The sequence below is a fragment of the Microtus oregoni genome, unplaced genomic scaffold, assembly GCF_018167655.1.
Source record: "Microtus oregoni isolate MIOR12 unplaced genomic scaffold, Mior012 000056F_ref0000123, whole genome shotgun sequence".
Lineage (NCBI taxonomy): Eukaryota > Metazoa > Chordata > Mammalia > Rodentia > Cricetidae > Microtus > Microtus oregoni.
Genome location: NW_024543832.1, coordinates 7,960,236 through 7,973,649, shown reverse-complemented (window position 1 = coordinate 7,973,649; position 13,414 = coordinate 7,960,236). Strand labels below are relative to the sequence as shown.

The window sequence follows — 13,414 nt, the reverse complement described above, 5'->3', positions numbered from 1 at the left end:
AGATATGAATAATTTGCATTGGTATAAATTTTGCCTTATTGATAGAAATTTAGGTCAATTTTGTTATATGTATATGTATTTTTGATCTTGATTAAGGTATCATGATTTTGTAGTTTATTTAAAAATGTAATGTATATAGGTTGTTAATGGATAATCATTAATGATAGTCAAGCTTGTAGTCATGTTAGTTAGATTTCCTAGATATACAGAGATATGTTTCAGTTAAATAGGCATTTTTCGTATCTTTCAAAGACTACAGAATATGGCATTTAATGTTTTAATAACTTGGGACTTTTCATAATGAGACACTCTGCTCCTGGCAGCACCAATATACTTCAAGAAAAAGATGGGCATCGAAGAGGATCCTCATGGAGTTTGATAGCCATTTGGGCAAGAAACTGCTCTTGCCTGGACTATTGTATAAACTGGACACAGAGAACCCTCAGAGAGAGGACTACTAAACTTGCCTAAAGGTGAGATGATCTTTTGGGGTTCCTGATTCTTGAAGTAGTCTGCAAGACATTCTGCAGGACACAGCAGATAGTGACTGAACTGCCTTTGAAATTTCCTGCTCCATTGAAATGTCTCCTGGATACTATAGGCCTGTAGGCCGGAGATGGATTCCCCAATGGTACAGAGGAACTTTGGGTGACTGTCCAGGCAGTGAGGTGTCTCTGTCATTTCTAGAGTTTTGAAAGTTGCTTATTTCTTGTTTGCTTAGGTAATATTATATCCTTCTGGAGTCTTTGATGGAGTTGAAGAATAGATAGATAGTTAAAGTTTTCCTTAGTTATGATAAAGATAAAATAGATGTAAATATTGGAATTTTACTCGATAACTGTTTTGTTATATGTAATTTTGCTATGTTAAAGTTAAAGCCTTCCTTTTTTTTTGTTTAAACAGGAAAAGGGGAAATGATGGAGGAAGGTCATTGGTTAACCTTGGCCCTCATAGGTTAAAACATAGGTGGGAGGAGTAAACAGAACAGAATGCTGGGAGGAAGAGGAAGTGAGCTCAGAGGCCATGCTCCCCTCTCCTGGGCAGACGTGACGAAACTCCAACCCAGGATGCATGTAGGCTAGAATCTTCCCAGTAAGCGCACCTTGGGGTGCTACACACATTAATAGAAATGGGTCAAGCAGTGTTTAAATGAATACAGTTTGTGTGTTGTTATTTCTGGGCATAACCTAGCCAGGCGACCAGGAGCTGGAGTGGCAGGAATGCAACCCACAGCTCCTACAACAGCAGTCCTCTGCATGAAAGGGAAACAGGAACTAAATCCAGCGGCCGGACGAGAGAGCAAGAACATTCTGTATATCGGCATTTATAGTATAACAGGCCATGCCCAAGTGGGCTGGTATCTTAAATGCTCCTGGCTAAAGGAGCTCCTACAGCACTGGGTTATCCATCTGGGTGACTGATCACTCACCTCTTGATCCACTCTGTTCAGTTGCAATCTGCATATTGGAGATCCTCTGAGGCTTCGGGGGATGGGTAGGATTTGAAAACTTGGGAACAGAGTGGGACTTGTAGGGTCCAGTTGATGGGGGAGTATTGAAGAAGCCTACCTGAGGGAGGCTTGCCTTCTGACTGACCAGTAAATCTGAGGTAGGTGAGGAAGGGGCCCGGAGGTTTTGCCCAGGTACTTAGGGCCTAGAGACTGCAGTATCCAGCTGAATGGCTGAACACTTATCTCTCTTGGTCCACTCTGTGTAGTTGCAATCTGTGTGTCCTATTTTATTTGAGGTCACTGAGGTTTTTATTTACATGTAGGCCCAATGGAGGGACTTGTCTGTGGCCACCATAGAGTTACAGGGGCTCTAGACACTAGATGGGAAGTGAGGTGCAAGAAACAATGATTGGCACCATTCATATGATTACAAAGCTGGGGTTTCCAGCAGGGCTACTGGTGGTAAGGTGTGTCTTCAAATATCTGAGGAAGATGTAGCATGGGAGGGGCAAGCACAGAAAGGCCTTGAGCAATCTCCCTGATATCAGGAACAAGATTTAAGCATCTAGTGGCTCCAGGGATCTCCAGTCCATACTCAGTAGGCCAGAATATTCCTGAAGGATTTGCCTCTGTCCCTTGATACTAAGGACCTGATTGTATTTTGCTGGGTTCTCAGATTGGCAAGTGGAACTAGTCTTCATCTGCCCCATGCTAAACCTCACCACCAGATCAGGGATAAAAGTATCCTCAGTGTACCCAGAGTGATGGGATTCTATGACACCCTGACAAATTTTCTGGGTTAGTTTATACTCCTGCAGAGATTGTCCCAGAGACTCATCTGGTTCACATGAGCAGGAAGCAGTTTCAGAACTTCTGTTTTTCAACCTTCGCAATTCTCTTAGGGTATGCTGGCATGAGATCACCACCGACCACCTGGATGTCTGCACTAGGTGTGCACTTCTGCTGAGCTTACCAGTTGTCCTGGTCAAAGGGATCTACTCTGGATGAAGGACTTATTCAAGTCATCCCTCTGGTGGGGCATGATGTACCAGCTGTAGTCATCAGGAGACTTGACATCTAGGTCTTACTTGCTGGACCTTAAGAACTCAGAGGACAGCCATGTCCATGTGAATGACCCCCTGGCCAGTGTAGTTGGCATTCTCATTTGTTAACTTCTGCAGATCTGAGGCTTCTATGTTCTCCAGGATATTAAGTAAAAAACCTTTCCTAGTGAGTGGAAGGCATTATCCTTCCATATTTCTTCTTGATGACATTCTTTAGGCTGTTGTAAACCACTGCTCCAGTGACCATGATTTCTGGGAAACTGGATGCCTTCAGAGTCAGGATTCTGATCTCTTGCATGGCCAGCGTATCACCGACATGTGAACAACCATAAATCACATTGAGAACTGGGACCGGCAGGATGACTTCAGGTTTGCCAGCCAAGTCAGTGATGTGAAGGTATAAGGACACCCCCTTTTCCATGACCTCAGCTTTTCAGCCAGTCATAGACACTTCTAGTGTGGCATTTGCACCAAATTTTGCTTTTATTTTCAGTGCCATTCATCTCAATTATCAGTTTGTCTATCTTCTCTTGTTTTGCAACATTCAGCTTCTTGCTAGCCAGAGCAGGTGCAATTTTTATTGATGTGCTCAACGGTCTTTGAGACCCCTTCTCTAGTAGCACATGTTTTTGCAGACAGTGTTAATAGAATTCAATAGTAACAAAAAAGAATTGCTAAAGAGATCCTAAATTGAGTTAAACTGGAAATTAAAAATTTCCAAAAATTTCAAAAAAAAAAAAAAAAACCCTCAGAGCTAACCTCTTGAGAGCATTCATCATCTCTTCTGTTTCCTTCTTTAGCTTCAGGAATTCCATAGAGATTGCAATATTGTGGACCAGTGTGAGTAATCACCTGCTATGTGCATTGAGTTTTAAGGTTATGCAAAAGTAATTGGTTAGCTGGTCCCTCTAGGTCATCAGCTTGATCTCTGTAATCCAGGACTACATAACCCCCTTTACTCTTCTTAGAGTGTTCTGAATCAGGAAGCTCTAGCTATTATATTCTCTTCAGGATTCAAGAGTGAGCTCGAGCCTTCACCAGCCAACCAGAAAGAGAGGTTTGTCATATCCACAGCCCTTCATCATGGTCACACAGACCCAGAATTTAGTCATGTAAGTTCCAAGGGAATTGAGGGTGAAAAATAGATTGCAGGAATTATTATTTCTTCCTAATCATATAAACTAAGATAATTTGGCTTGCATGATAGTATAATAACCATAATAAAATTTTTGAGCCTCTCTAATGAGATTTTATGTTCTTAATTGAAATGGCAGTCCTCAAATTCTTGTTGAACTATGTGTTACTTCTCCATACTCCTCTGACGAAAAAGAGCAGAAAAGATGCTGTACTACATTGTTTCATAAGCAATCTAAAGTATGTGGTGCTGCTGGTGATGGTGATACAGAAACTATACTTTTGAAACTATATTTTATGTGTGTGACTACTAAGGACTTCCATGGTTTGAAGATCTGAGCTCTATATTTTATGTAACTTACGGTATCTTAACAGTTTTTCCAAATTCCAAAATTATAAGCATCTGCATAATTATGATTTTCTGGAAAGTGAAAGGCAAAGACCATATTTCTGTGTAACATGCACTGGATGGCCAGGTAGAAGGGAGTGAAATCTTGTGTGAGTTACATTGCCTGATTAAAAGACAAAATGATCTTTTCAGTAAACAGCCATTTCATAAGGCTTTATGAAATGCTAATTTCTTTATACTAAAGAATAAGGCCCATGTCTTTTTCCCCTCATTGTTTCCAGATCTTTTATAACGGAATGTTCATTTCTGCTATGTGAACTGTGGGTAGTCCATCTGAGGTGCAATTGGAACAGTCTCAAAATTCCATAGAGATTGCATTAAAAGAGTAACTCCACTCAGACTTTCCTAATTCCTTGATCTGTATTGGACCTCACTGTCTGTAGTGCTGGGTTTACAGACCTATAAAGACTTTTCTATATTTCTGAATACTTTTGCTGCTGCTGTCAGCATTCTCCATTATTCTGAGACTCAGCTACTAAGTTTTCAATAAGGAAATAAGGTCAGCTCCCTATACCATCTGTAGTTTAAGAAGATAGAAGATTAAAAATATACATGCTATTAAGAACTTTGGATATCTTCTTAAAACTATATGATTAGTAATCATGAAAATAAACATACATGCATGAAATAACAATGAATGGAGATAGAAGCTATGAAATTGAAGTATACTACTTGTTGAGTTATGTAGGGGGTTTGAAGAAGTGAAATGGAAGGAAGAAATATTACTATATTATAATTTGAAACATAAAAATAATCAGATAAAGAAGTAAAACCAACCAAACCAAACTAAATTCTTCATAATAAAAGAATGATTAATTTCTCTTAAATTATTTTTTCTATTTATTTATGTGAATTAGAACATGTTATTGGTAATTCTGAAGCACATTAACTATCATATGATCAAGATTTAGTATTTTCCTATGACCATTAATCCTTATCTAAATATTTTTTATATTGATATAATTTACTACTTCTAACTTTCATATTTATAGTTTCATAGGTCATACAGAGTCACTTCTACAGATAAGAAATGAACAGTACACATTTTAAACATTAAAACACCCTTTCTCTTTTCAAAACACTGACTTCCATATATTAGTTTTTCCTTACATTTTCTTTCAGTTCAGGAAAGTAACAAAAATTGATCCAAGATAAAATTTATTGGTGCTTGATGCTGTTTCATGAATTTGTTGGGCCACCTAATGGTATTTAATAGCTGAACTATTGGGTTATCCAAATATTGTTGCATGTATTCTCACCAGAAGATAAAAGATTGTACAGGCATAAAAAATAGAAGGACAACTTCGTGTATTACATGAAGATCCACTTTAGAGATTTATATAATTCTATGGTCCAGTGTCCTTTGGAAATATTTCCCAATAAACTCTTCTATATTCATAGGATTTTTAATTTGGACAAATAAATACAATGAAAATTTTATCATTTCCCAAACAAAAATGGGCTTTGTCCTGCGGTATGTGTGAGTTTGTAACTATGGAAAAACTCAAAAACATTCTCCCAATTCACTGGTTCCCAAGCAAGGCCACTGCCTTCAAAATTGGAGCCAAATAGAAATATATTCTATGTGTGAGTGTATCCCATATTGCATTTATTTGGAAGAATTTTACCGAGGTATAGTTCACCATTTTTGATGACATATCTTAAGGGGATGTCTTTTATGAAAAAATGTGGATATCATCATGTAAGCTGGATGATATTTATATGTGATAATATCATAAACCCTATAGTTTCATCAGTAGGACAAAAAGGGGTAATAGGATCCAGGTGATATTGGCTTATTTTATTGGAACAATTAACTGAGGAGTATTTAAAGACACAGGCATCTATTATTGGAAGTCTGGCAGTTAGAATATTTTTACAAGTTAACTAATTAGCTACTGGTATGACTAGAGGAAGACAGATAAGGTTTTGGTTTATTGAAGCAATTTTGTGACAGAATGAAAGAGCCACTTTAGTTAGAAACCACTCAACTACTTAGATATTAACAAGGGAAAATTCTTTTAGTAAGAGTGCATACCTGGTTCTGGTTTATGGACAAAGGGAACCAGCCAGCATCAGAAATTTCTGTTTGCTTGTATAGTTTCATAGCCCCAACTTATATTTTGAGTAATTAACCATGTTTTACAGATACAGAAATTCCAAATTTCATAGTTTGAACAAATGGGGAGATTTTCAATGCATACTGTTGTCATTGTTCTCTGGCGCAGACCAGAACTTCTTTAACCAGGAGCTGTTACTCAAGGTTTTCTGGTTTGCTTGGCAGAACTGTGTTTTTCCTAATAAGACAACTGTGAGCACTCCTTCAGCTAAATTCTTCTTCCCATGGTTACTATTTCCTAAGTAATTTATAGGTCCTTTAAATGTCAATTTATTATTCTCATTTTTCAGTTTTTCCTATATAAATATGGTACTTAAAGACTTATGCATATCTGTGTATGAGATTATGATTCAGCTCCTACTTGTACAATATATATGGGAAGTTCACAGACAGAACCACTTTTCAATGTAAGCAAATACATTTTAGGGACAGCATGTGCTGTGTTGCATACATGAATGGACATCAAGTATGTTTTAGGTTAATTTAAAATGACTCTTTATAAAAACAATAGATATTTATGTAGAAATATTACTGGAAAAATCTGTCCCCTGAATTCCTGTCAGCCATTGAGATGGACAAACTGGACAATGAAATCATGCAGAACCACTAAGAACTCAAAGTTAATTCCCCATAATTCAAATTTCTGTAAAATATCACATCTGACATACATAATATAAAAGGCTTATAATTTAGCAATGGTGAGTTTCTGGTTAAAACTATTATCACTTAGATTGTATTAATTGAATACTTTCTTTTTTAGATTTGTTTATTATTTTTATTGATTTTATTGAGCTATACATTTTTCTCCTTTCCCTTTCCTTCCTCTCCCCTCCCTTTCAATCCTCTCACATGGTCCCCATGCTCCCAATTTACTCAGGAGATCTTGTCTTTTTCTACTTCCCATGTAGATTAGATTCATGTATGTCTCGCTTATGGTACTCATTGTGGTCTAGGTTAGCTGGGATTGTGATTTGTAGGCTGGTTTTCTTTGTTTTATGTTTAAAAACCACTTATGAGTGAGTATATGTGATAATTGTCTTTCTGTGTCTGGGTTACCTCACTCAATATGATGTGTTTAGCTCCATCCGTTTGTCTGCAAATTTCAAGATATCATTATGTTTTTCTGCTGTGTAGTACTCCATTGTGTAAATGTACCACATTTTCCTTATCCATTCTTTGGTCAAGGGGCATTTAGGTTGTTTCCAGCTTCTGGCTATGACAAAAAATGCCGATTTGAACTACTATTTGAAATAGTTGAACACATGTCTTTGTGGTATGATTGAACATCCTTTGGATATATAAGCAAAAGTGATATTGCTGGGTCTTGAGGAAGGTTGTTTCCTAATTTTCTGAGAAATCACCATACTGATATCCAAAGGGACTGTACCAGCTTGCATACCCACCAGCAATGCGGGAGTGTTCCCTTTATCCCACAACCTCTCCAGCATAAGTTGTCATCAGTGTTTATGATCTTGGCCATTCCTACAGGTGTAAGATGGAATCTCAGCGTTGTTTTGACTTGCATTTCCTCTAATGGCTAAGTGATACTTTCTAAATGCCAGAAAATATTCAAAGGTAATGGTTTCTAATCCAGCTTTAAGTAAGTAAAACCTAGTATTTCCCATGAGCAAATTCTAAATAAATTGGCTTATAAAGTACAAGATACTGTGATACTGTGATATCCATGGGAAGATATACTGTTAACTCTTTCAGAGAGCAACTAGTCCACATAATTTCAATGATCTGTAATAACATTACTTCTATAACATTCCTAGGAGAGATGTAAGTGGTATCTCATTTAGTTGTTAGGGTATTGCTCATGTTTTTGGCATCATTAATATTTTCTGAATTTTAAACCTTTTATATTTTAAGTAATTCTTTGTGCTCTGACCAAAAAGTCAAAATGAAATTTCCTTTTTGTTAAATTGAGAACACTGTCATCTATGCACACACCTGATTCACATGCAAACCACTTTACTCTCTGAGGAGGAGGGGACTTAAACTAGGGCTCTGGGTCATGCCTGCACTTGCAAAAATAAGTAACATTGCATTGAGTAGACTTACGAAAAACATGCCTTTATATCTGATATTTTCTTGATAATATGTGTAGATGATTCCACAAAATTAGCTTTGCCGCATAAACTTTCAGCTCTATTTATTTATTTTCACATCGCTGGACATCTTAACAGTGTGAAAAGTATGATAAGTAAGTGAAAATGTGGATTTAACTGAGACTTATTTACAAAATTTGAAAGTTACTAAGAGAAACAAGAAATACATAATATCAATTGGTTTAAAAATCTAAATAAGTTTTGAACAAAGACTTAAATCCCTAAACAAAAAAAATTGAGAATTTTTTTGTAAGTCAAAGAAAAAAAGGAAACTTACAGAAGACATTGTTACCTACAAGTATTTTTCTGGGTAGGTATCATTTATTTTTATTTAGAGACTAGGACTTCACACTGTCAGATATATTCTAAGTAAAATAAATCTGCTTCATGTTATTGCAATGGAAGGAAGTATGTTTAAGTGCTCCAGGTTTTCATTTTATTTGATTGACAATTTTCCTGTAATGAGGTTTCTAAAAATATCCATTTTGTTTTAAAGGTGCTTGCTTTATTTTATTGTGACTACAAGCCAGCTGTTTACAATAATTCTGGCCTCACATCTTTTAGGTTATTGTTTTCAATATGGCTTTCACAAGAGGTAATTTAAGAGCTAATAGCAAAATACTATTTAGAGTATGGCATTTGCCACACTTGAGTAATTATTCATGAAGTTACAGTAGGCTTGAGAAAATAATCAATATTTGTACTTACTTGACTCAAATTGTAAATACGGTCTATATGCATGCTGGGACCATTGTTTACAACATTTTTGTTTTCCTCTAAAAGATGTTCTAGAAATAAAAACATGCAAAACTCAACATCTGTGCCAGAATTCCAATTCATTCAACTCTCAGAAGTTCCAGACCTACAGCCTGTTCTCTTTGGCCTCTTCTTGTCCATGTACCTCTTGGCCCTGTGTGGAAACCTGCTCATCATCCTGACAGTAAGCTCTGACTCCCATCTCCACACACCCATGTACTTCTTCCTCTTCAACCTGTCCATTGTTGATATTGGTTTCATTTCTACCACTGTTCCAACGCTGATTGTGGACATCCAAACTCACTTCCATGTCATCTCCTTTGTGGGCTGCCTGACACAGATGTCATTGTTTATAATTTTTGCATCTATGGATGATATACTTCTGGCTGTGATGGCATATGACCGGTTTGTGGCCATCTGTCACCCTCTGTATTACCAGGCCATCATGAATCCCAGTCGCTGTGGTCTCTTACTTCTAGGGTCTTTTCTTCTTTGCCTTGCAGAATTACTGATGTACTATGCAGCAATATTAAATTTTTCCAACTGTGAAGATTTTATTGAAATTTCCAACTTCTTTTGTGACCCTTCTGAAGTACTTAAACTTGCCCATTTTGATCCTGTCACTAATACCATATTCAGATTCAGTATAGCCACTCTCTTTGGGCTGCTTCCTATGTCAGGAATAATTTTCTCTTACTTTAAAATAGTTTCCTCCATCACAAGGTCACCATCATCATCAAGTGGGAAGCACAGAACCTTCTCCACCTGTGGGTCTCATTTGTCCATTGTTTGCTTGTTTTATGGAACAGGAATAGGAGTGTACTTCAGTTCCTTTCTGTCACATTCTCCATTAAATAATGCAGTGGCCTCAGTGATGTACACTGTGGTCACACCTATGTTAAATCCCTTCCTATACAGCCTGAGGAACAAGGACATTAAAACTTCTTTAAGGAAGATTCTTAACAGAACATTGTAATAATTGACATTATTTGTGAATTTACATTAATTTATTTATATATGCATTAATAAATATGTATTTACATAATATATATTAATTGTTCTTATAAACATCAATTAATGTCACATATTCTTTTCCTAACTGATACTTTAAATATTGCATGAGAAAGTGGTGGTAATTGAAGGTGAAAATATGGTGTATGGGTAGTGAGTTGTTTTGAAGATAAAAGTCCCCATAGTTAGTGGTATCGTTAGGAGGTTTAGCCCTGTTGGACAAAGTGTGTCACTGAGGAGGCTGCCTTAGAGGTCTCTCTTGGTCATCCAATCAACTTCCTTTTGATGACAAGGTATAGCCTTCTCAGTTCCAGCACCACATCTGCCTGCATAACATCATACTCCTTGTCTTGATGATAATGGAATGAACCTCTGAAACTGTAACCAGTCACTTTAATTAAATATTTTCTGTATGAGTTGTTGTAATCATAGAATCACTTCATAGCAATAGAAAACACTAACCAAGACAGAAATTGGTGCCAGGCACTGGGATATTGTTGTGATATGCCAGACCATGTGTTTGTTTGGAGGAATTTGGACTTTGGTATTTTGGGGTATGAAGGTAGTGTGTTGCAAAGAGAGGGGGCCCTTTGTCCCGGGTGCTGGGCTAGCTCACACCTGAAATAATCACACAGAAACTGTATTCACAAAAACACTGCTTGGACCATTAGCTCTATTGCCTTATTGGTTAATTCTTAAATCTTAATTTAACCCATTTCTATTAATCTGTGTATCACCATGTGCCTTACTGGCAGGATTCTAACCAGCATTTGTTTCAGGCAGAAGACACATGGTGTCTCTCACTCTGCCCTTCTTCCCAGCATTTAGTTATGTCTTCTCCACCTAACTTAGTTCTGCCCTATCAGACCCAAAGCTGGTCTTTATTCATTAACCAATGAAAGCAAGACATGAACCTCCTACACCATTTCCTTTTTTTCTGTTTAAACAAAAAGAAAGACTTTAACTTTAACATTATAAAACTACATATAACAAAACAGGTATCAAATTAAAATTACAGTTACAATACATATATTTGCTTTATCTTTCATCATAACTAAGGAGAACTATATATAACTATAACTATAAATTCTTCAACTCCATCAAAGACTCCAGAAGGATATAATATTACCGAAGTAAACAGAAAGTGCATTGTAAGAAACTTTCTTTTTTTTCTTTTAGTTTATTTATATGATGGATTATATTGATACATATGTTTTTATTGAAAAAAAATTTCCGCCCTCTTCCAGCCTCCCATTTCCCTCTCCCTCCTCCTACTCCTCTCCCCTCCCATCCAGTCTGAAGAGCAGTCAGGGTTCCCTGCCCAGTGGAAAGTCAAAAGTCCTCCCCACTCCATCCTGGTCTAGGAAGGTGAACATCCAAACTGGCTAGGCTCCCACAAAGCCAGAACATGAAGTAGGATCAAGACCCAGTGCCATTGTCCTTGGCTTCTCAGCAGCTTTCATTGCACGCCATATTCAGAGAGTCCAGCTTTATCCCATGATTTTTCAGTCACAGTCCAGCTGGCCTTGGTGAGCTCCCAATAGATCAGCCCCACTGTCTCCGTGGGTGGGTGCACCCCTTGTGGTCCTGACTTCCTTGCTCATGTTCTCCCTCATTCTGCTCCTCATTGGGACCTTAGGAGCCCAGTCCAGTGCTCCAGTGTGGGTCTCTGTCTCTATCTCCATCCATCACCAGATGAAGGTTCTATGGTGATATGCAAGATATCCATCAGTATGGCTATAGGATAGGGTCATTTCAGGTTCCCTATCCTCAGCTGCCCCAGGGACTAACTGGGGACATCGGCCTGGGCACTTGGCAGCCCCTCTAGGTCCAAGTCTCTTGCCAACCCTAAGATGGGTCCCTTAATTAAGATATGTGCTTCCCTGCTGCCCTATCCAAACTTCCTTTATCCCAATCATCCCGTTACCCCAAGTTCCCCCCATCCTCCCCTTCTCACCTTTCTCTCCCATCTCCCCTTACCCCTCTACCACTCCACCCCCAAGATCCCAATTTTTTGCCCGGCAATCTTGTCTACTTCCCATAACCAGGAGGATAGCTATATGTTTTTCTTAGGGTTCACCTTCTTATTTAGCTTTGTTAGGATATAATATTATAGACTCACTGACCTTTATTTATGGCTAGAAACCAATCATGAGTGAGTACATCCCATGTTCATCTCTTTGGGTCTGGGTTACCTCACTTAGTATAGTGTTTTCTATTTCCATCCAATTGCATGCAAAATTTGAGAAGTCATTGTTTTTTACCACTGAGTAGTACTCTAATGTTTATATATTCCACACTTTCATCATTCATTCTTCCATTGAAGCGCATCTAGGTTGTTTCCAGGTTCTGGCTACTACAAATAATGCTGCTATGAACATAGTTGAACAAATGCCTGTGTCATATGATCGGGCATCTTTTGGGTATATTCCCAAGAGTGGCATTGTTGGGTCCAGGGGTAGGTTGATCCCGAATTTCCTGAGATACCACCACACTGCTTTCCAAAGTGTTTGCACAAGTTTGCATTCCCACCAGCAATGGATGAGGGTACCCCTTCCTCCATAACCTCTCCAGCAAAAGCTATGATTGGTGTTTTTGATTTTAGCCATTCTGACAGGTATAAGATGATATCTCCAAGTTGTTTTGATTTGCATTTCCCTGATTGCTAAGGAGGTAGAGCATGACGTTAAGTGTCTTTTGGCCATTTGAACTTCTTCTGTTGAGAATTCTCTGTTCAGATCAGTGCCCCTTTTTAAATTGGGTTAATTAGCATTTTAGGTCTAGTTTCTTGAGTTCTCTATATATTTTGGAGATCAGACCTTTGTCTGTTGTGGGATTGGTGAAGATCTTCTCTCAGTCAGTAGGTTGCCTTTTTGTCTTAGTGACAGTGTCCTTTGCTTTACAGAAGCTTCTCAGTTTCAGTAGGTCCCATTTATTCAATGTTGCCTTTAATGTCTGTGCTGCTGGGGTTATACATAGGAAGTGATCTCCTGTGCCCATGTGTTGTAGATTACTTCCCACTTTCTCTTATATCAGGTTCAGTCTGTTCAGATTGATATTGAGGTCTTTAATCCATTTGGACTTGAGTTTTGTGCATGGTGATAGATACGGGTCTATTTTCATTTTCTACAGGTTGACATCCAGTTGTGCCAGCACCATTTGTTGAAGAGACTTTCTTTCTTCCATTGTATACTTTTAGCTCCTTTATCGAAAATGAGGTGTTCATAGGTTTGTGGGTTAAAATCCGCATTTTCTATATGTTTCTATTGGTCGACTTCTCTGTTTTTATACCAATACCACACTGTTTTCATTACTATAGCTCTGTAATAGAGTTTGAAATCAGGGATGGTAATGCCTCCA

The 13,414-nt window shown here is 37.8% G+C and overlaps 1 protein-coding gene and 1 pseudogene across 1 annotated transcript; one reads left to right on the top strand and one right to left on the bottom strand.

Moving 5' to 3' along the window:
* Positions 1-2,007: 2,007 nt before the first annotated feature.
* LOC121438556 lies at positions 2,008-3,329 on the bottom strand (annotated as a pseudogene).
* Positions 3,330-9,182: 5,853 nt separating this feature from the next.
* LOC121438555 (olfactory receptor 7A10-like) lies at positions 9,183-10,019 on the top strand. Its single transcript, XM_041638806.1, has 2 exons — positions 9,183-9,528; positions 9,820-10,019. The coding sequence occupies exons 1-2, from the start codon at positions 9,183-9,185 to the stop codon at positions 10,017-10,019; spliced, it is 546 nt and encodes a 181-aa protein (XP_041494740.1).
* The last annotated feature ends 3,395 nt before the right edge of the window (positions 10,020-13,414 follow it).